This window comes from Xenopus laevis, chromosome 2L (genome assembly GCF_017654675.1).
Source record: "Xenopus laevis strain J_2021 chromosome 2L, Xenopus_laevis_v10.1, whole genome shotgun sequence".
Lineage (NCBI taxonomy): Eukaryota > Metazoa > Chordata > Amphibia > Anura > Pipidae > Xenopus > Xenopus laevis.
This window is the reverse complement of record NC_054373.1, coordinates 21,664,932-21,689,801: the sequence shown is the minus strand read 5'-3', so window position 1 is coordinate 21,689,801 and position 24,870 is coordinate 21,664,932. Positions and strand designations below refer to the sequence as shown.

The following is a 24,870-nucleotide window of genomic DNA, read 5'->3' as shown; positions in this document are numbered from 1 at the left end:
CCACTGTTACTATAGACATCATCTCTCCCTACTATACCTGCTATCCCACAGTCACACTCCCTTCCCAGAGACTATTATCCCACTGTTACTATAGACACCATCTCTCCCTACTATACCTGCTATCCCACAGTCACACTCCCTTCCCAGAGACTATTATCCACTGTTACTATAGACATCATCTCTCCCTACTATACCTGCTATCCCACAGTCACACTCCCTTCCCAGAGACTATTATGCACTGTTACTATAGGCACCATCCCTCCCTACTATACCTGCTATCTCACAGTCACACTCCCTTCCAGAGACTATTATCCCACTGTTACTTTAGGCACCATCTCTCCCTACTATACCTTCTTACCCCAAGTCACACTCCCTTCCCAGAGACTATTATCCACTGTTACTATAGGTACCATCTCTCCCTACTATACCTGCTATCCCACAGTCACACTCCCTTCCCAGAGACTATTATCCACTGTTACTATAGACACCATCTCTCCCTACTACACCTGCTATCCCACAGACACAGTCCCTTCCCAGAGACTATTATCCCACTGTTACTATAGACACCATCTCTCCCTACTATACCTGCTATCCCACAGTCACACTCCCTTCCCAGAGACTATTATCCACTGTTACTATAGACACCATCTCTCCCTACTATACCTGCTATCGCACAGTCACACTCCCTTCCCAGAGACTATTATCCACTGTTACTATAGGCACCATCTCTCCCTACTATACCTGCTATCCCACAGTCACACTCCCTTCCCAGAGACTATTATCCCACTGTTACTATAGGCACCATCTCTCCCTACTATACCTGCTATCCCACAGCCACACTCCCTTCCCAGAGACTATTATCCCACTGTTACTATAGGCACCATCTCTCCCTACTATACCTGCTATCCCACAGCCACACTCCTTCCCAGAGACTATTATCCCACTGTTACTATAGGCACCATCTCTCCCTATTATACCTGCTATCCCACAGTCACACTCCCTTCCCAGAGACTATTATCCACTGTTACTATAGGCACCATCTCTCCCTACTATACCTGCTATCCCACAGTCACACTCCCTTCCCAGAGACTATTATCCCACTGTTACTATAGGCACCATCTCTCCATCTGCTCATAGTCTGAACAGAGATCCCATAAAACTAAGGCAGGATAGATATTCCCCTGTAATAAGCACAATTCCGCAGGAACAATCCCTAAGTTTGCTGTACAGAGCGATACCATAAAACTATGGCAGCATAAATATTTTACACATTTATTGTTGCTACATTTTAATGTAAATGTGTGTATTTAGACCCTCTTCTATTCATATTTCAGTTTATTATTCAAATCAGTGCATAGTTGCTAGGGGAATTTGGACCCTAGCAACCAAACTGCTGAAATTGCAAACTGGAGAGCTGCTGAATAAAAAACTAAACTCAAAAACAACAAATAAAATGAAAACCAATTGCAAATGATCTCAGAATATCACTCTCAACATCATACTAAAGGTGAACGAATAGGTGAACAATCCAGAAGGGTCCCAGTTATACATTTCTGAACCGAGGCCCTTAGGAGTCTAGCATACCTCCCAACTGTCCCTTTTTTGGAGGGACAGTCCCTCTTTTGACAGCTCAACCCGCAGTCCCTCATTTGTACTGGAAAGTCCCTCTTTTCTATGCACTGAACAGCCAGAAAAAGAAACAAAGTTTCTCACTTAATTGGCTTTTAACAGAGCCCAGAACAGCTAACAGGTGCAAATAAGATACTTTGTAACAATTTTGAGACACAAAAACACAGTTTAGATAAGGAGAAATATTTTCAAACTTTCATAACCTGCCAAATTTTGTAAAACAAACATGGTAATTAGGGGGTGTGGCCACAGAAAGGGGTGTGATCAAAAAAATTGCTGCGCTACGTGCCGGAAAAAAAATTTTGTCCCTCTTTTTACTTGCAAAATGTTGGGAGGTATGGTAGTTACGCCACTGACTAAAATCCTAGATCAGTGAAACAGATGAACCGCAACACAGCACACGTAACACTCATCCAATCATTGCTGTTTAATTGAGAGACCAACCAATTAGAAACGACTGTGACCTGACGTCACATCTTCTGGTTGCCGAATGTTGACGGATGTAGCTGTCAGCCAATTGCCTTTCTCGCGAGCATTTCCTCGTTGTTTGCGGGCTCTCATCCTGATTGACAGCAATTCTCACCAACGGCAGCTTAGAGCTTCGCGATTCCGGAAAGGGAGGGAGCAGCCGTTGCCTAGCGGTAGTAGTACGCGCAGGTCGGGCATAGCAGCATGGCGGAAGACGAGAGCGATCAAGAGTCGGAGAGACTGGTAGAAGAGCTGGTAGCGATCACGGATGAAGACGTGGGGAATGGTGACTTGTGTCGTGTTAATAGCGGGGAATACTGCCGGCGCTTCTGCGAGGTGAGCAAAGATGGCGCTTCTTTTTAGAAGTGATTGGACTCTGGGGTTCTGTTTCATTCTTTCTCTCCAGCAGCAGCAGTCAGATGATTTCCTCCTATATGTACTTCCAACACGGATGTAGAATTCTTATTACTCAGCAACTCTTCCCCCCTATAAGGACCTCTCACCCTTTTTGCCTTTAAATATCATTTTAAGAGACCTTAAATCAAGTGCCATGATAAGTCATGTTCTGTAATTTCTTCTGATTCCAGAATTGCACATGTGATGTATTATCTCCTTATTGCACTTCTTTATGCTCTTTCTCATTTCATATTTAATACTTCAGAGTCAGCAGCAGTGGGTTCTATATATCCATGAGCCTTTCAGATACACCACTGTTGTTCCAGCTACTTCTATGCTTTGGGCCCACACCCTCACTGGATAGGACAAATGAATGTCCTTAAAAAGAAGTCTATGGGCAGACTGAGGAACACACAAATTCTTTACACAACTGAATTTCACCTGTTGGACAGCCCTGAGCACCTTACACCAAGACGGGAGTCCGCAACATTTGTTTTTTTTTATTTTTTTAAGTAACTTGTATTTTTATTATAGAGTAAACAAAAGCAAAATACAAAATGTTCTGGTCTACGTCGTTAAAGGGATCCTGTCATCGGAAAACATGTTTTTTTTCCAAAACGCATCAGTTAATAGTGCTACTCCAGCAGAATTCTGCACTGAAATCCATTTCTCAAAAGAGCAAACAGATTTTTATATTCAATTTTGATATCTGACAGGGGGCTAGACATTTTGTCAATTTCCCAGCTGCCCCTGGTCATGTGACTTGTGCCTGCCCTTTAGGAGAGAAATGCTTTCTGGCAGGTTTTTACTATTGAGTGTTGTTCTTAGATCTACCAGGCAGCTGTTATCTTGTGTTAGGGAGCTGCTATCTGGTTACCTTCCCATCGTTCTTTTGTTTGGCTGCAGGGGGGGGGGAGGAGGGTGATATCACTCCAACTTGCAGTACAGCAGTAAAGAGTGATTGAAGTTTATCAGAGCACAAGTCACATGACTTGGGGCAGCTGGGAAATTGACAAAATGTCTAGCCCCATGTCAGATTTCAAAATTGAATATAAAAAAAAATCTGTTTGCTCTTTTGAGAAATGGATTTCAGTGCAGAATTCTGCTGGAGCAGCACTATTTTTCCCCATGACAGTATCCCTTTAAAGATAAACATAGATCACATAGTTGTCTCTAGATAGCCAGTAATAGTTTGAAGTCGATTAGCATAGGGTACAACTTGTGAGACTCTATTTTTTTCCCTTTATCTTCAAAAATAAAAAGAAGAGAAACAAGGGAGAACACCACAGTCAGCATGGAGTGGGTAAAGTAGGGGAGGAGAACCAAAAGAGAAGAAAAGAAAAATGAAACGAATATTGAATTAACAGTGTGGGAAGTAAGGGAATAGTTATAGTCTATTATCCGGAAAACCCCAGGTCCCAAGCATTCTGGATAGCAGTCCCATACCTGTAAATACTTAATAAATTCTTCCTGCACATTTAGCTGTTGATGTCAAACAAAAGGAGCTTCAGGAAGTGTTCGTTCCTCCTTTTCTTTAACAAATGGGGGAATTCCTGTAACTACTCTTTCCATTTAAATTAAATTGAACACCTAGAATCTCTGTAAATCCTCATACCTCTTCCTTATTCAGTGCAGAAATAAGGGTGGTCCGAAGCATACCACTAGCAGAAGTGAAGGTAGCCCTGCTTCAGTCAGTAGACAGAATCTTGATTGGCTCTCTTGTAAGATGAGTACAGGTATGGTACCTGTTATCCAGAATGTTTGCGACCTGGGGTTTTCTGGATAACAGATCTTTCCGTAATTTGGATCTCCATACCTTAAATCTATTGGAACATCATGTAAACATTAAATAAACCCAATAGTATGGGTTTGCTTCCAATAAGGATTAATTATATCTTAGTTTGGATCAAGTACAAGCTACTGTTTTATTATTACTGAGAAAAAGGAAATCATTTTTAAAAATTTGGATTATTTGGATAAAATGGAGTTTATGGAAGATGGCCTTTCTGTAATTCTGAACTTTCTGGAGAACGAGTTTTCAGATAATGGATCCCATAGCTGTATAATTTGATGTAATTGCACGGATGTTTATAGCAACATACATTGTTTTGTACTGGGATTCCTGGCCACTTCCTACTAGTCAGGATGTCTACTTCTATTATATGGCTAAATATCTGCTCTTAAAGGAATTATTCAGTATAAAAATAAAAACTGGGTAAATAGGCTGTGCAAAATAAAATTTTTCTAAATTGTAATGTATAAAGGCTGGAGTAACTGGATGTCTCACATAATAGCCAGAACACTATTTCCTGCTTTGCAGCTCTCTTGGCTTACACTGATTGGTTACTAGGCAGTAACCAATCAGTGACTTGAGTGGGGGGGGGGACTTGGGACATAACTGTTGCTTTTGAATCTGAGCTGAATGCTGAGGATCAATTGCAAACTCACTGAACAGTTATGTCCCATGTGGCCCCCCTTAAAGTAACTGACTTATTATGGTGGCCGTACACGGGCAGATTTATTTTACTTCCAAACGACCGATTTCAAAACGTTCCGATAATATCGGTAAGTTATCTCATAGTTGATGGTGTACAAACAATCGTCGGACAAACAATCGTCGGACAAACAATCGTCGGACAAACAATCGTCGGACAAACAATCGTCGGACAAACAATCGTCGGACAAACAATCGTCGGACAAACAATCGTCGGACAAACAATCGTCGGACAAACAATCGTCGGACAAACAATCGTCGGACAAACAATCGTCGGACAAACAATCGTCGGACAAACAATCGTCGGACAAACAATCGTCTCAACATTATCATTCACAAAATTGATCGGATGAGTTTAAAAATTTTAGTCGTTCAGGGACAAAATCCCTCTTTGCGCATGTCAGGATTGTAGCGCAAGCCAACATATACAGAACAACGAACATATACCGAAGGACCCGAATGTTCTTTGCTCAAAACTTCATCTGTAACCATATGAACTATGTAAAGAAATAAATTGGTGCTGACTGCAGGAATATCACCCTATCACCTGTAAAAAGAAGTTTTATGCCATAGCAAGACATTAATCCATATGTCTGCATGGAGCAGGGAAGGAGAAACTGACTATATACTACAGACAGTGACACAATGCTAGCACCTATGGAAAGCATTTTAGGACATCCTGCAGCGAAATACATCTCCTTCATGCGATGTCCTATGCCTTCGGAATGGCGCATCGGTTGCTTTAACCGTCACTCATCGTCCAAATTTGCAATCACACCTCCGTCCTCTACCCTCCCTTCTCAGCCGCCAGTCATACGAACTCAGCCCTCAATCCTCCGCCCTCAGTCCTCTGCCTTCCGCCCTCAGACCTCTTCCTTCAGTCCTCTTCCCTTCGCCCTCGCTGCTCATCACTCCTCCCTCAGATCTCTCTTTTCAGCCGACAGTCTTATCCATAAATTTATAAGCTGATAATATGATCGTTCTCCGTGGATGGCATATCGTATGGTAAAATAATCGTCAGACTATCGTTTAACGATACGATCGTTCATCGCAGAACGATAAAAGTATGGCCACCTTAACTCAGAGTTAGAGAGCTGAAAAACAGAAAGTAGTGTTCTGTAATGTTAGACATCCAGTCACTCCAGCCTTTATACATTACATTTTAGGCTAACTATATGAGAAACATTATTTTGCACAGCCTATCTATTTACCCAGTTTTTATTATTACACTGAACTGTTCCTTTAAAGCCTTGGCTTGCAGCATCACCAAAGACCGGCATAATATTTATTTTCAGTTTTGCTTTCACATTATTTTGATGACTGTGTGCCCATGGATGTTTCCTAGTGTAATGTATCTATCCACTTAGCATATAAGTTACGCTGTAAACACACGAGGCATGTAAATGGCCCAGCTAGCATTTATGTGCATCAGACATATTTTATTCCTGGTGCTTCTCCTGTCCATCAACATTGTGGAGGATAGACCCATGGAAATGGCACCTTGATATGTAACAGGTCTAAACACACTTGGGTATGGGCCAAAATATCTGAAATAAAATATACTCTATTTTAACTTGTATCTTCTGAAACAGATCTGCTTAATTATTTAAAACGACAGTACATTTGTTAAACAAACAAAAAAACCTCCAGGTTGTCTTTCCCATGATAGTTTGAATGTCAACATAAAAAGAAGAAAAGTGCCATGCTTGTTCTCCTTGTTTTTTTCTATATACCCAATCTGTGTGTCTTGTTTAGGGATGCACCGAATCCACTATTTTGGATTCGTACGAACCCCCGAATCCTTCGCGAAATATTCAGCCGAATGCCGAAAAGAATCTGAATCCCAATTTGCATATGCAAATTAGGGGTGGGAAGGGGGAAACATTTTTACTTCCTTGTTTTTTGACAAAAAGTCATGCGATTTCCCTCCCCTTCCCTAATTTGCATATGCAAATTCAGATTCGGTTCAGCCTGGCAGAAGGATTCGGCCGAATCCTGCTGAAAAAGGCAGAATCCTGGATTCGATGCATCCCTAGTCTTATTACATTTATTCTTTGACTGATGCATCTTGTTCTACTTTCAGGTTGTTGAAGATTATACATCGAGATACCAAGTTCCTTTACCCCAACTCCAAGTCCTTCAGACAGCTCTGTGTTGCTTCACATCTGCCACCATATCCTTCCCAGTCGAATGTGAGCAAGTACAGTATGTTTTGAGTAGACTAGCTTTGTAAGTACTTTTTTTCTTAGTAAAATATGTGATTTGATTTTCTTTTGTTTTGTATTGCAATTTTTATTATTCAAGTCACCATATATATTTTTTATTTTCCCCTATATTATGCCACAGCTTTTATGAAGCATGGTAGTGCCCTTAAAAGTACTCAACAGGGTTAGGAGAGTAGGATCTTAAAATGGTTTAATACAGGTATGGGACCTGTTATCCAGAATGTTTTGGACATGGGGTTTTCCAGATTATGGATCTTGCTGTAATTTGGATCTTCACCTTCCAAACACTTTTTTTTTTAATTCAGTTGTTTTCAGATTGTTCCCCAGAAATAAAGACTTTTTTCAATTACTTTCCATTATTTACTTTTTACATTTTTTCCAAAATCTAAGTTTAAAGTTTAACTTTCTTGTCTCTGGTGTTTGTCTGGCATCTCAGTAATTCTGGTGCAGATTCTAAACTGTTACAATTTTTAGTTGATACATTTCTCAGCAGCATCCCTGGAGTATTAGCAACTTTTGTATCAATTCTAACAGCTGCCTGTAATGGAACCCAGAGATTCTGCTCAGCAGGGACAAAGATAAGAAATGTATTAACTAAATGTATCAAATTAGAAAAGTTTACAGGGTTGGCGACCCCCCCTCATAGATATGCTTTAGAAGGCGAAAAATGACACTTTATACTTCGATATTAGAAAAACTGTGACACATAGTAAATAGAAAGTAATCTGAAAAAGTCGTTATTTCTGCTGATCTATCTGAAAGCAACTAGATATTTGAATGTGAACAACCCCTTTGTCTATTAGAAAATCATGTAAACTTAAATAAACCCAATAGGCTGGTTTTGCTTCCAATAAGGATTAATTATATCTTAGTTTGGATCAAGTACAAGGCACTGTTTTTTTATCACAGAAAAAATGGGAAAAAAAATTGGGATTATTTGGATAAAATTAAGTCTAGGGCAGAAAGCCTTTCCTTAATTCTGAGCTTTCTGGATAACGGGTTTCTGGATAATGGATCTCATACCTATACTGCTCTAGCTGCAAGAAGCAGTCCCTTGGCTTGCTCATAGCCTGGGAAGAAACACATTGTACTGTTAAGCTAGAATAGCTTAAATATTCTCTTTGTATTACAATTCTGTATATAAAATATCTCCAAAGTGTATAGTGTCCCCTTAAAGGGGTCGTTCACCTTTGAAGGACAAGGAAACCCTTTAGATAAAGTCCCCCTTGCTGTAGCAGATCGCTAAGTTTATTTTTTAAAATACTGCATGTTTCTTTTACGGTGCCATGGTATATTTTTTCTGTTGCCGCTCCATCGCGGGAGCCTGTTTCCTTTGCCGATATCACCAATATGTCTGCCATCGATGCTTTACGCGTGCGCGAAAATATAATATGGGTCAGTGTTTGTGAGTGCTCCTGCTCAAACAAAAGAAATCTATTTTGCAAATGTTTTGAGTGCATGCGCCATTTAGAAAGAATGTCTTCTGCGTATAGTCTTAGTCTTAGAGATCTGCATGATGGGACTTTTTTTTTTTATCTGCGGTTTTGTGAAAATCAACACATTTAAACAGATAAAAGGCAGGACAATTATGATAATAAAGTGCACTACAAAAGAGAGAGGAAGTATGCCTTTCAGTGGAGCTAAACTTGCATGTACACTTTCTTTGTCCTTTAAATTAACTTGCATCATGTTATTCAATGGCCAATTCTAAGCAAGTAATCTATGCCATACCAGTCAGTTGAACTGAAGAAGCTGCTCGGATGAGTAGTGAAACGTCTTCAATGATTAATCAGCAAGTCCAGTTGCTCTAGATTTACTTCTACTAGATATACCATGATCTGGATGAATGAAAACCTTCATAGACATATACAATTGGTCTTCATTATTTATTTTAATAGTTTTTTTAATTATTTGTCTTTTTCTTCTGACTCTTTCCAGCTTTCAAATGGGGGAGGGGGGGTCATTGACCCCATCTAAAAACCAATGCTCTGTAAGGCTACACATTTATTGTTATTGCTACTTTTTATTACCGGTACACATCTTTCAATCGAGGCCTATCCTAATCATATTCCAGTCTCTTATTCCAATCAAAGCAAAGGTAATTTGGACCTTGGCAATCAGATCGCTGAAGTTGAAAACCGGAGAGCTGCTGAATAAAAAAACTAAACTCAAACACAAATAATTTAAAAAAAAATGAAAACCAATTGCAAATTGTCTTACAATATTATTCTCTACATCAAACTAAAGGTTAATTCAAAGGTGTACAACCTGAAATGATTTCTTCTGTATCTCTATGCACAGGGTAATGTTTTTTTGTCCTTCACAATAACCTTTATATATGTTTGATAGGAGTTTCCATGTCGCTTGCTTTGACTGAAACATACTTTAGAGCAGGAGCCCCCAACCTTTCTTACTAGTGAGCAAAAATAAAACAGTTAAAAAGAATTGGAGAGCAAAACAAGCATGAAAAAATCCTAGGGGGTGCCAAATGAGGACTGTGAGTGGTTGTTGGTAGGCCCTACGTGTACTGGCAGACTACAGAAGGCTCTGTTTGCAGTGAATCTGTTTTTTTTTTATGCAACCTAAACTTGCCTCCAAGCCAGTAATTCAAAAATAATCACCTGTTTTGAGGCCACTGAGAGCAACATCCAAGGGGTTGGTGAGAAACATGTTCATGTGCCACTGGTTGAGGAGCACTGCTTTAGAGCAACTCACTGTTTTCCTACAGAAACCGTAACATTAAAAAGTGAAACTATTTACATTTAAAGTTTGCTTCTGTTCATCCAACACTTTCAATTAAACAATTTATTGGCAACAAGTTCCCTATTTTATATGACGGACACATTCGTTCTCTAGTCCTGTAAAGAGCCATGAATGATATTTGACTTCTGTTTATCTTCCTGTGTAAGACCTAAACCCATTGTATTTTATGCATTTTGTCAGTTATATACGGTTTAATCTGTGCTTTTTTACCTTATTCACCTTGAATGTGATGTAGCCAATAGTGTATCCAGTTTTTTAAATAGACTACAGTAGTGTTTCTGGAGTAAAACATATTTTTTTTTTTAGCACAGCTCACTTCTAAATGCATATAAAGTATATTTATTTTATGGTGGTGCTATTATTTTTCAAAATTAAAGCTCCCTGTTTCTTAACCTTTGCTCCCCTGACATTGCTGGTCTACAGCAAGCTGGGAGCTTTATTCAAGCAACATTTGGTGGCACAAGGTTAAAAAATGGCTTAACCAAAAACAATAAACATGGCATTAAAATAGTAAATCTGTATCTATGCTCGACCTTTGCTTGTGTGTGAATTTCCCTTTATATTTGCTTACAAGATCCTCTGTTTATCTCTTTTTGTGTTTTTATTTTGCCGATTTTAGGAGTCTGTTTGAATTGTTGCTCTTCTTCGGAAAAGATGAATTTTATGAGGCTCCTCTGAAAGACATTCTTGGCTCGGTGCAGGTAATGGTCATTGTTTGTGTAGGGATGGAAAGTAAATAGTCTTCTGGGTTTTTGAACTGCAGGGTAAAGCTGCTATTCAAAAGAGGGTGATGTTTTATTAGATCTAACTTAATGCACTTTGAGCCAGATAAAGTTGGTCTTAATCAATACAACTTGATTATGTACAAAGAACACCACAGCATAATTAATTTTGTAGGTATAAATAGACATTATTTAATGGCCATAATTTTGGGAAGCAAAGCTGAATGCCAGATGTAGTGCTTTATGCCAGATTTAGAGCTTTATCCCAGATACAACTAAAGCGTCTAGACAGACAGAGAATGGTGAGCTTTGTGGGACATTTTACACCTGCAGTAAGACAACATATAGTATATAGTGGGAAATTGTTGAGGGGCTTTACTTGTCCTGGTTGTGTTTTTACAATTGTCTCTGACAAAACACCTTTTTTGTAGGAGTGCCACGACCATCTGATCCGATATGATAACACAGACCTGAAGCTGGTCACTTGCGTAATTAAAGATGGCGGGCCTTGGGAAAATCCAGTATTACAAGCTATACTCAAGGGAAGATCGGAACCACAGGATATAGGTGATTGCTCATTTTCCGTTTTGATGCTTGAAATATTTTTATAATCTGTTCTATTACGTAGAGGTTTTAAGTAGGGATGCATCAAATCCACTATTTTAGATTCAGCTGAACCCCTGAATCCTTTGCGAAAGATTCAACCGATTAATCCTAATTTGCATATGCAAATTAGGAGTGGGAAGGGGAAAACATTTCTTACTTGTTATGCGACAAAAAGTCACGTGATTTCCCTCCCCACCTCTAATTTGCATTTGCAAGTTCGGGTTTGGGTTGGCCCGGGCAGAAGGATTTGGCCGAATCTGAATCCTGCTGAAAAAAGGCCGAATCCCGAACTGAATCCTGAATTCGGTGCATCCCTAATTTTAAGGGCCTGATACCCGAGCATTGTGTTGCTGCACTGCTAGGTGCATAATACGAGCAAAGAAGTCATTTAGATTTTACACAAAGTAAGAAAGGGAAACAAAGAACCAAGCTTCTCTAACCTCGCTGGAGAAAATGTTTCTTCACCCCTAAGTAGTCTAGACAGGGTTTTATTAATAATATGAAATGAACCAGTCGGAGCTGACTGAACTGGATTGGTTGCTTGGGATCCATTGATTGCCCCTATATTTAAGAAGTTTCTTATTGGATTCATGATCCTTACATTTAGACAAATTATTGTGTTGTGCTTTTACTGCATTTATGTACAGGCCATTAAGTTGCTTGTGTTGAGCCTTGTTCTCTCTTTTTCATGCAGTGGATAGGTATTTGAGGTCAGAGCACGAGTTCTTCTTTGAGTTGCGTGTGAGGTACCTCGTTGCCTGTGAGCGTATTCCAGAAGCAGTGGCTCTCATCACAACCTGCCTAAGTAACACTGATGTCAGTAAGAACCTGTACTACCATCAAGCGTACTTCACATGCCTACATATGACCCGGTTAACTGATCAGCTTCTGCATGAGGTTTGATTTCTTTCTCTCCCCTTGTTTATCCATACTTTCATAAAGTTTGTACAATCCATGAACTAAAGAAATAAACCATCTTTAGCTTTCTCTACTATTTTGACGTTTGAAAGATATTTTCACTGTTACCTTATAACATGATTTGTTTTATGCAGCACGTTCTGAGAATAAACCCAAGAGATGGGGTAGAAATTATCTGCAAAACTGAGCAGGAAGGTAAAACGGTACTGGCGTTGCAGCTGAGTGAAGCTTTCCTCATCACACAGTTACAGACTGGGGAGATGGATTACATATGGTAAGTACTTGAGTCTCTGTGCCAGAAATATGCTCTTTAGTTGGGCCGTAAAGATAAAACCTAATGGAATATAGGTATGGGATCCATTATCCAGGAACCCATTATCCAGAAAGCTCCAAATTACAGAAAGGCTGTCTCCCATAGACTCCATTTTATCCAAATAATGTCAGATTCTTTTTAAATGATTTCCTTTTTCTCTGTAATAATAAAACAGTACCTTGTACTTGATCTAAACTAAGATATAATTAATCGTTATTGGAAGTAAAACCAGCCTAATGAATTTATTTAATGTTTAAATGATTTTCTAGTAGACTTAAGGTATGAAGATCCAAATTATGGAAAGATCCAAATTATGGAAAGATCCATTATCAAGAAAACTCCAGGTCCCGAGCCTTCTGGATAACAGGTCCCATACCTGTATTTGTAAAGCACACCAATGCTCTGTCCAATGTTCATTGTCATGATACAGGCATTGTTAAATTCCCTGGTATAGGTTGTACTATTGATTGATACCCTTGCGGACTAAAATAATCTTATATTATACCTCTACCCCTGAACTGCACCGGCATCACCCTTCACATGGCACTGTGCCTTTATTTTGTTTGAAGCTTTAGGCTCAAAGTGGATGGCCTGGATTTTGAGTCTTTTGGTTAATGGCGAAGGATTGCAGAACTGTGACTGTGAGGCCTGCTGTTGTCTCTGGCAGTGTGCAAATAATTGTCCAATCCTTTGGAAAGGACAACATTCATTGCCCAGTGTTGTCCTTTCCTTTCACCATTTTCCAGACCGATAATTGATACCTTCCAGGACCCTCTAGTCTAAGACTGGTGCCAAACCAGGCACAGCGTCGGTATGTGTGTGCATGGAGCAAATTTTGGAATGAAAACGGATACTTTCGCATTTCTGCTGCTAAAATTCCACTCTGTGTATGATCCCACAGGTTGATGCCATGTCTGCCAGTGCACTTACACCGCAAAGATAATGGGAATGAATACATTTTCATTGTCTCCATGTAAATGCCTCGTGTGGAATCTGCTTAAAGGAAAACTATACCCCCAAAATGAACACTTAAGCAACAGATAGTTCATATCATATTAAGTGGCATATTAAAGAATATCACCAAACTGGAATATATATTTAAGTAAATATTGCCCTTTTACATCTCTTTCCTTGAGCCACCATTTCGTGATGGTCTGTGTGCTGCCTCAGAGATCACCTGACCAGAAATACTCGTACTCTAACTGTAACAGGAAGAAGTGAGGAAGCAAAAGACACAACTCTGTCTGTTAATTGGCTCATGTGACCTAACATGTATGGTTTGTTGGTATGTTTGTGAGTACAGTGAATCCTACGATCCCAGGGGGCGGCCTTTATTTTTTAAAATGGCAATTTTCTATTTATGATTACCCAATGGCACATACTACTAGAAAAGTATATTATTATGAAAATGGTTTATTTACATGAAGCAGGATTTTACATATGAGCTGTTTTATGCAATATCTTTTTATAGAGACCTACATTGTTTGGGGGGTATAGTTTTCCTTTAAGAGGCCATTGTTTTGGTCCTTGTCAAAGATTGGCCCCTATGTTAGAGTTTAAAGGAACAGTTCAGTGTAAAAATAAAAACTGGGTAAATAGATAGGCTGTGCAAAATAAAAAATGTTTCTAATATAGTTAGTTAGCCAAAAATGTAATGTATAAAGGCTGGAGTGACTGGATGTGTTATATAATAGCCAGAACGTTACTTTCTGATTTTCAGCTCTCTAAGTCTGAGAAGGGTGACTACATGGGACATATCTGTGAGTTTGCAATTGAGCCTCCACATTCAGCTCCGATTGAAAAGCCCATGTGCCCCCCCCCCCCCCCCCCAAAGTCTACAATTGGTTACTGCCTGGTAACCAGTCAGTGGAGAGCTGAAAAGCAGGAAGTAGTGTTCTGGCTATTATGTTACACATCCAGTCACTCCAGCCTTTATACATTTTTGGCTAACTAACTATATTAGAAACATTTTTTTATTTTGCACAGCCCATCTATTTACTGAGTTTTTATTTTTACACTGAACTGTTCCTTTAAGTCATGGGTGGGAAAATATACCTGTTTGCAACCACCACTGGGAACCACATCTGACCAAGTCAATATACATGACTTTATCTCTGCCCGTGCACAGAGAGCTTTGTACAAAGTTCTACGCTGCTTTAAAGGGGACCCGTCACCCAAAACAATTATTCATAATCCTATTTTATCACATCAGTCGAGCAAAATTAACTTTACTTACACTATATAAATTATTTGAATCTTGTTTCCTCCAGTCTGGGAATTCATTTTTATAGCAAGCAGGCAGGAGTCATTTTGTGGACACTGTTATTAAGACAAGCCTTGTATCATCTCAGAATCTTGTTTGTGCACCAGAATGGGGGACCCGATGTCCATCCCCATGCCCTGGCTATACAATTAAACGGTGAAGATAAATGGGGGAATGTGGGCAGAGCAGCGATTTCTAGTAAGTGTTGAATGGAAAGTGAAAGTAATTGTATGCCCCGCCTCTATGCCCAGGGCATAGAGGAGGGGCAGACAATATTTGATTGACAGCTGAGATGTTTAAATGAGTTTACAACAGCTATGAATGCTTTAATAAAAAATAGAAATTGGATTTCATGTTTAATTTAAAAAGGACTTTTAATATACAGATTTTTGTGTCTGTGTGACAGGTCCACTTTAAAAGTAAACTGATTTTGATTATTATTATTATTTATAATTTTTTTTTTTTTAAATCATGTCCAACTGGTTCCAATGAGAGAGCAGTGCTTGGGTATTTTTTTTTTTTTTTTTTTAGGCTTTATTTAGGCTTTATTCATTTATAATGAAACAAATGAGTTTATTAATTCTTCTCTTTGTCCAATTTGTCAGTTGAAAAATATATATGTGGTTTTGTTTTTCACTTCAGTATCCATTCAGGGGTACAGGTTGTCGAATCTGATAAATGTGCCAATTTGTAACACACATCAATAGGATATTGTATTCTGCCCCTGTTATAATGGCAAAACTTTGTTGCCTTCCTGAAGAGCTTATGGCACTGTTTTACTCTCTTGGCTGTCCGAAATGGAGCAAATGTGGTGCGTAGTTGCAATTCTCCAGTTTGCAGCTTTCGATCGATTTTTCTGGGTGTATTTGAGGCGCCACTTAGTAGATTATGCTTTTTATTTGGCCCAGTGTCCTAATTTAAATATGCAAATTAGATGGAAAAACATTTTTTTACTTCCTTGTGATTTCCCTCGCCTCTCCGAATTTACATATGCAAATTCTAAATCGGTTAGGCCAGGCACAAGTTTTCAGCCGAATTAGAATCCTGTTGGAAAAGTTTGAATCCTGAATCAAATCCTGGATTCGGTGCACCCCTAGTAAAAAGTAAAAAAAAAAAAAAAAATTCACAACAAATGCCAGAAAGGCTTGAATACGGAAAACCCCAGGTCCTGAGCATTCCAGATAACAGATCTTTCCATAATTTGGACCTTCACTTAGAGAATCATAAACATAAAATAAACCCAATAGGCTGGTTTTGCTTCCACTAAGGATTAATTATATTTTAGTTGGGATCAAGTACAAGCTACTGTTTTATTATTACAGAGAAAAAGGAAATCATTTTTAAAAATTTGGATAAAATGGAGTCTATGGGAGATGGCCTTCCTGTAATTTGGTGCTTTCTGGATAATTTATTTCCAGATAATAGATCCCATACCTGTACATGGAATGCAGAAAAAGTTTGAGATCATTAAAAGTGTTTTTAAAGCACCAACATATTCCGTAGCACTGTACAATACATTGGTTTATGCCATGAACATTCAGAATTACATACATAGCGACCAATAACTAATGCAAGAGGTGAAGGGGGCCCTGCCAAAAAGAGCTTACAGTCTAAAAGATACACGTTAATGAACTCAATTGTTTGGATGTTTGCGAACGTTTGCAGAAAACCAATGATACCAATGATAATGGCAAAAATGATCGATCAGTGACCGCAGATCCACATGACCGAATAGTGTCTTTTCATTAAAAATCAAGCATCAAGACCTCTGAAAAATCTACTTTTTGTACCCCTAGAAAATGTTCCGTATGTCCAAGGCGCTTGGAAGTTGGGGAAAAGTTTTTTTTTTTTTTTTTTAGAAGGCTTGCAAAGCTTCACAGTGTGATGTAGTTAGAATCAGTGGCTCCATCATTTCTTTGTTTTTGTTCTGGCCCATAATTTCAACAGTTTTTTTTTTTCCTGTAACTTTTGTACATGCACTGTTGATTTAGGCTCTGTGGCACTCTAGAAAGATTTTTTCCTTTCTCTTTAAGAGTTCTTCAAACTCTTAAAATAATTTTGATTAAATTAATTAAATCTGTATTTTTGTTTGATTGTATTGCAGCAGAGCATTTCCATTATTTCTACTCTTTTGTAGACTTGTCAATGTTCATTCCATCTCTGCTAATGTTTTGTAAAATAACTATAACATCTCGGCAGCCAAAATTCATGTTTGTGTTAGGAGCCAGAGCCCTGACTGTTTCTGCTTTCACAAGTTTCTCCATTGGTAAAAAGAACTAATGTTCACTCTTCTGCAATGCCAAGTAGGAGACCCACCGAACGGAGAAGTTCAAAGATGTTTATTGATGCTGGCTTTTTTTTTTTTTTCTTCTACTGAAGCCATGGAATAGATGTAATATTACCGAAGAAAATGTTGTTTTCCACCGATTTCTTTAAAAGGGGAAAAGTGGCATAAATATTGGGGTCTTCTTGTGACCCAAGATGAATTGGAATATTACTTAGAATAATTCTTTATTAAATGCAAAATGGTGTTTAGTGGAACTGCAGGGAAGGGATTGGTTTGATCTACAGGTTCCCTGGTATGTGGATAAATAGGACAGTATTCGAAGCTGTGTAGATTGTGGTAGACATATACTGGTCCCCCTACACAGAGGTAGTATCAGGTCAGCTCTGCTTAGACTACTGTCTTTGCCCTTGGCCAGTTCTTTCCATACGGCTGGCTAACGGAAATCGACCGATAGTATCAATTTGGATGAAGGAGGGCATGCTACCTTGAAAGTGAGCTTGAAAGTAGTTCTTTCTTCTTTTTTTAGGAAGGTGAAGGTAGAGAAGAAGAGAACATGGTGATTCAAAAATCGCCTGGGACTCTGAATAGCTGCCCCATTTCACTCATAATTCGGCATATTCCAACAGAATTGCCACGGCTAAAGGTATGCCACACCATTTTGCATTTAATAAACCCAAATTTATTTTGGGGCATCTTGAAAGTTTAGCCTTTTAAGGGCAGGTTCCTGGAAGGATTGGCATTGCTTGGTCATTCTTTAGCTCCGGTGAAGTGCATTGCTCTTAAGTGGGGCAGTGCAGGGCTTAAATCTTTGTGACCACCATTGTTGGCTAAGCTTGGCAATGAGTGTGCCTTGGGAAAAAATGATTGTTTTTACTTTATTCTTGATAAAATGTTGATCATGTGGAGCACCTCGTCTTAGGGCAACCAGAGGACATTTGTGTAGTAATAAAACATATTAATGAAATTGCCCAAGTAATGCATGGATTTATGGTAGCTTAGTTAACATCAGTTGCAAGAAATGGGTATGGGATCCATTCTCTAGGAAACGCGTTATCCAAAAAGTTCAGAATTACAGGTTGGCCGTCTCCATTTTATCCAAATAATTTAAATTTTTAAAAAATAATTTACTTTTCTCTGTAATAATAAAACAGTACCTTGTACTTGATCCCAACTAAGATATAATAAATCCTTATTGGAAGCAACCTATTGGGTTTATTTCATATTTAAATGCTTTGCTAGTAGACTTAAGGTATGAAGATTCAAATTATGGAAAGATCCCTTATTGGCAAAGCCCCAGATCCCGAACATTCTGAATAACAGATCCCATAATGGGACATTGAGCATTTTCTCCAGTATAAATTCTATGCAAATATTCAGCTAATCAACCTTTCTTTTTGTTTTTAAACTCCGTCTCAGGGATTTAATATTTATTTGGAGCAAACTTCAGCTGAAAATGAACGCCTCAAAGCAAGCCTTTATTGAGCAGTGCTATCAGATGTTAAGGATAGCCACCAACATTAAAGTCATCTTCCCTTTCATAAAATCAATTTTAAATGAAGTAAGTATCCACTCATACATTGCTTTATTTATCTGTATTTGTACGTTGCTCTATCCAGTGTAATCGTCCCCACAAATATGAGCAGAAAATCTGCTGTGTAACCATGGGGGCAGCCTTTCAATCACAGGCTACACAGTAGATAACAGTTCTGAAGAAGCCCATTGTATACTACAGAGCTTATCTGTTATTTGCTGTGTATTTTGTGCAGCTAGTTTATATAAACTATAGTTGTGTTTCTGACGCAAAAGAAATTATTCGTTAACAGCTTTGTTCTCTCATATGATGATCGGAATCTACAAAAATAACACCAGGCATGCACCAAATCCATTATTTTGTGATTTAGTAGAATACCAGGCTAAATCCAAACCTTAATTGACATAATCAGATATTAAAGGGGTTGTTCACCTTTGAAATAACTTTTAGTATGATGTAGAAAGTGATATTCTGAGACAATGTGCAATCGTTTTTCTTTTTTATTTGTGTTTTTTTTTTTTAGTTATTTAGCTTTTTATTCAGCCGCTCTCCGGTTTGCAGTTTCAACAAATGAACTTAGCTACTATCCAAATGTGCACACTCTTGTAAACTTTTTTTTCATTGCAGGTTGGAGAAGTCGGGGGGCAGTTGGCAGTGGAGCTTTGTGGATGTGCTTTGCAACTAGACCTTCACGATAACCCAGAAACCAAATGTTTAATTTATAAAACAATTGCTTACCTTTTGCCCACTGACTTGGAGATCTGCAGGGTCTGTGCTTTATCGGCTTTCTTCTTGGAGAGGACCGTCGAATCCTATGCTGCGGTTGAGCGTTTGTACAAATGTTCCGATGAGGATTACAATGAGTTTTTGAGCTGTGTTGAAAACCGGGTGAGGTTTGAGTTACTGCCCATTCTAAAGAGGGGGTTGATATTTGATCCAGAGTTTTGGAATTTCTCTATGATCGAGGAAAAATGCTCTTCTTTTCTTGGGGAGAATAACCCCCCAGAATCCTGTTATTCAAGTACACTGGATACTGAAGTTTCAAAAACTTTAAATTTAAATACCTCTCATATGGAATTAAGAAACGGGGTCATTGACCATGGGGAGTCCAGGAGCACCAGATCAAAAATCTCTCTTGTTAAAAAGAGAATTACTCCGATGCTCGGCTCTTACAAGATCGATCATAACGTTCCCGTTCATCAGTGTACCCTGTGCAACAAGGGGATTCTTGGTGGCCATATCTTCAGACATGCTCTGGCTCATCAAAAAAAAGGCTGCTTTTCGTGTGTTTTATGTTCGAGGAAGTTCAGAAATCGTGTTAAAATTCTTAAACATTTAAAGAACCACTTAAAGAAAATGCAGGTGCCGCCAATGGCTTCACTTGACACGGCTTCTGATGGTGTATCAGACTCAACCTCAAGTGGAAATAAAGAAAAATCATGCTTGGAAAATGGAAATTCTATTAGTTCTACCACTGATGTATTAACTGTTGCCCCAGCCATAAATATGACCTATGAGGAATCGCTTCATCCCATTATTCCCGTTGAAAATCACACAGCCGATCATGCTGTTCAAACAGATATAAATGATTCAGAGGACACAGGTGGTGACAAAGATGTCTCTGAATTTACTAAATTAAATGGGTCTTTGTGCCCTCTTGCCACAAAACAGGCCGCAAATGAACCAGTGGTTTATAAATGCCCCGCTCAGGACTGTAAACGTCTTTTTAAAAAGATACGATCTCTTAACAAGCACGCCAGGATAGCCCACCCGGCGGATACAAGAGTACAGCAACACTTAATGAAACACAACAAGGGTAAATGCCGATTCTGTCAGAGAAGGTTTGCTGATTCCAAACACTTTTTCGATCACATGCAAAGACATGTTTATCCCGAGGTCTATTTCTGCCAGCATTTAAACTGCAATAAAAGGTTCAAGCTAGTGACCCACCTGGCAGAGCACCTGCTAAGCCATGAATCATTCCAAGCTCAGTGTAGTTTTGTCAACTGCTTTGACATTTTTAATGAACTGTCGACACTTTATGTGCATGAAGCTCTGCACTATAATCAGAATCCCTGTGAAGCTGACACTAGTTATCCCGATGTGGAGGTCGTAGCCAGTGCTCCTGCTTCCAGTGCTTCAGTAGGCAATGCTCCTTTAGGTCAGGTTCCTTCAGATGGCTGCACAAAGGACCATATTCATGCAGAAAATGCTTCCTTGGGGGAATTGCAGGACTTAATGGACACTTACAAGCACTTCTCTAGGTTTTCTAAAGGAAAGAAATCTGTTGAGAATCGAACGGAAGACTTACCAGTACCTGTTTGGAAAGCAAGAAAGGACACCGTTGAACCAAAGACCTATACTCAAACAGAGAAAAAATTAAATGGTGATGTTAATAGAAATTCGCCAGAAAGTTCAAATCTGCAAGAGATAGAGCAGTTGCAGCCTCCCGAGCAAGGCAAACTGGCACAAAGTAACCTTGCCGATGGAAAGAGTCTGCACAAATGTAACATGGCGGAGCAGACTGTAGGGCAAACACCTTGCTTGCTGGAAACCGCACCGCCGAATGCAGAGACCGTTGCAAAAGACAGTCTGGTTACGGAGGGTGCTCAGGACTCTGAAGAAAAAGGTGCTGCCGGAAGGTCTCCAAGCTCTCCTCTTACAACATATGGTAGGTCTCCTAAGGTGCCATTTGTCAGGCCTCTGCCTCCGAGTTATCTAGATGAACAGTATATCAGTATGCCTAAGCGGAGAAAAACTGCTGAGGAACGGGCACCTGAAAATGACAACGTTTCTAAAAAATCGGCAGCAAGATTCAGATGTGGGAAGTGCCTAACTAATTACTCAAGCTCAGAAGCACTCAATGAGCACACAGCACAAAACAAATGTCGGCTTTATTTTGGGTTTGACTCCGATGATGAAAGTAAGTTGACTTAACCCTAATATCATATTGTGATATGTATAGCGCTCCTGGTTTAACCACACTGGTTTTCTACCCTCTCACACCTTATGTTCTTTGTGACCCATGATGGTCAGATAGAGGATATTAAAAATGGTGACCGGATAGTTATGGGGTTTGTGTTGATAAAAACTTGTGGAAGAAGCAGCATACCATACCCAACACAGCAACAACACACATTTATGTCATCACCATTTCAAGCAACGATGTTTTTTTGTTTGTTTTTGTATTCCACAAAGTTCTTCTTCTATGCAAATGACTGCCAGGTGCTTCCATGGCAACCCCTATATCTATATACTAGCTTAGTTATATAAAGTATATTATAGGGTCTGAAGCAAACCCATAATGCTAACCAGTAAAGGGTAATGGTACATGATATTTAAAAGCTTACAAACCCCTCATCTTTCTTTGGTTTTAATGGTCTTTTGAGTGTATTCTGTATGGTTCCTAATACTTACAGCTGCCATTTGTACAGTTTAGCCTCAAGCTACATTTTAAAATGCTCTATCAGGGGGGCTGTGACTGCATATGTGGTGAGCCTTCAAAATGTCACATCTGATGTCTCTGGCAATGTCCAGAAAAGGCAGTTTCCATAAAGCTGTTCAAGTCACTTCTGTAACTATACCAATATTAAGGCCTCCGCCTCATATTTATTTGTGCCTTAGTTTAAATCGTTGCTGTACCTACATACAGTATATCTATGAGTACAGCACGTTCCCCCCCCCCCAATATGTCAGAATGTGTGTGATTGCTTTAAACATTGTTCCGCTCATTGGGATGTTAGATCTGTGGCACCAGTGAGCTCAGGGGCCGCAGCTCCTCTCTGCTTCCTGCTGTTCTGATAGTTTGGGTTGCCCGCTTGTCCTTTTGTTTTATCGGTCCATTTGGCCAGTAGGCTGATTGTCGGATACCAATTAGTATTAGCTTGTCCCTAGACACTCTAAAGGTGGCCATAGATGCACCGATAATATTTTACGGAACACATTTCTGTACGATATTCGGTGCGTGTATGGTGGGAAAAGAGCTGACCGATATCCACAGAAGAAATGATCGGGCGCATTTGAAGGCACCAAAACATTGGCCACTGTTAGTGCTGAATCGTCAGATACTGGTAGAATTCTATTTTTTCTATCTGTATATCTGACATTTTAGCTCTACACGTGTGTATTGAAACAAACAATCTTTCCTGGAAACACCTTTTCTAGGAAAGATCATAATTGTTACGTCTATGGCCACCTTTAGGCTAGTTTTACACTTAGGGGGTTGGTTAAGAACCATCAAGCTCCTAGTTCGGTCATCATTCATTGTTAAATAATCCCCCGCTCTTGCGGAGGACTTGTGGTTTATATACACCATATATGACATTAGCCTTAGTCGACTAGGAAACCGTTTTCTTAGCAGCCCCAAAGCATGACCGAATCTCCCCCTAAAACACCCTACTTCCCCCATCTTTTACTTTCCAGGATTTACATTGACTCACCTACCTGTGACATCATTCATTTGTTAGCTTGACTTTGGGGGATCCACTGTACCAGCATGAATCTTCATATACCAGAACATCCATACAGAATAGCATTGATTCAGAGTTTAGTTGCACTCTCTATACATGAAATTACTTCATTTTTGAGGCACAGACATATTAATGTCCATGAACTATTTTCTTCCAGGTGCCTGGTAAATGCATGAAGAAGGAGGAGACAGTAGAACTCATTTCTGGTTCAGATTGGCCTTAAGGAGTTGTCACCTTTCACCTTTTTCACAAATACCAGTGGAGTTTGCGATGTGTTTTACAAGTCCCGAAAAATAGTTTTGGTTTTACTGGGAACAAAAAGGTGTGCCATGTAACGTTACCGGTGTATCCTGCATTCATGACTGAATGAAATAAAAAATATTTTATATTTACCAACATTGTTTATGTTGAGATTTCATGCTACCAAGGACTTGATCGAAATTGTTTTGTATGATGAAAAACTGTGCAGCGGTTAATGACACTTGAACTGGAAAGTGCAACCCCAGTCCTATGATTCAAACCCACTTGACATTACTCTGCCTTGCTGGAATTGCTGTATTGTGTTACGGGGTCTAGCACATGTTGTAATGTAAAGAAAAGAGTCACACAAATATAAGGAAATGGATTCTTCCACTGACAGATAAGTAACAATTTTAATAAACATTTTTTTTTTCCTGGACTACTTTGTGCCATTTTACATGATCTAATGCTTGACAAAGTGATATAATCTTGAAAAAAAACGACATTCTTTATTTTGATGGCAGTGCCCCTTTAAGAAATACATACGGAGCATTAACTTTTTAAACTCCCTTTGTCTTGTTAAAAATAAAAATCAGTGCCTCTGTAATATACTATCCCATTCTAATCAAAATATTCTGTAAAATACTGACCAGCTTTGATTTGTTTGATAGGAAAAATGAGGGAGTATGGCACTGTGTGAACAACCCATGGATCCTGTACTTCATTTACAAACTTTTTGGGTGCTTCCAAATTGGATGCTATGGTTGAAGTGTTATTGTCCTAAATAAAACCGCTTGAGTTAGGCCACAAGCTTTCTTCCGAGAACCCCTACTTAAAGCGTCCATACACGGGTCAATATAAGCTGATGACGTTCCATACCCAGACTCGACAGCCTTGTATTGTGCCTTCTAATTGGTTTGCCTTAATGATATTTGGACAAACATTGACCAGGTTATAAAATCCCATCTGGTGGCATGCAGACTATTAAAGGAGAAGGAATAGCATTTTACACTTGTGGGTGCCAAAAGTTAGGCACCTCTAAATGACTAGTTTTACTTACCTCACACCCCGGGTCGGCTCTCCTGTCCTCTTCCTGCTTCATCGGTTTTCCCGTGGCAGCTTTTTCATTAAAGTCCTGCTCTATGCTCTACTGCGCAACTGGGAGAAGACCCAAAGAAGCAGGAAGAGGATCTCTTCATGTTGGTCGCTAGAAGAACCCCGGGCGACCCCCGGGAAAGCGACCAACATGGAGAGATCCTCTTCCTGCTTCTTCGGGTCTTCTCCCAGTTGCGCAGTAGAGCGTAGAGCCGGACTTTAATGAAAAAGCTGCCCCGGGAAATTTGAAAACCGATGAAGCAGGAAGAGGATCTCTCTGTGGTGCTCGCTAGATCGAAGCACAGGCCCAGGGTGTCGGGTAATTAAAATAGTCACTTAGGGGTGCCTAACTTTTGGCACCCCAATTATAAAATGCTATTCCTTTTCCTTTAAAACAGGTCTCCATATGCCTCCATTTTGATATCATAATTGTCCTGGTGATCAAACAATC

At 39.3% G+C, this 24,870-nt stretch overlaps 1 protein-coding gene across 1 annotated transcript; it reads left to right on the top strand.

The window, feature by feature from the left end:
* Positions 1–2,206: 2,206 nt before the first annotated feature.
* znf654.L (zinc finger protein 654 L homeolog) lies at positions 2,207–23,763 on the top strand. Its single transcript, XM_018245988.2, has 9 exons — positions 2,207–2,433; positions 7,071–7,216; positions 10,595–10,676; positions 11,129–11,264; positions 11,998–12,200; positions 12,356–12,495; positions 18,501–18,642; positions 19,243–21,538; positions 23,242–23,763. Exons 1-9 carry the CDS (start codon positions 2,302–2,304, stop codon positions 23,250–23,252), a joined length of 3,288 nt encoding a protein of 1,095 aa, XP_018101477.1. The 5' UTR covers positions 2,207–2,301; the 3' UTR covers positions 23,253–23,763.
* The last annotated feature ends 1,107 nt before the right edge of the window (positions 23,764–24,870 follow it).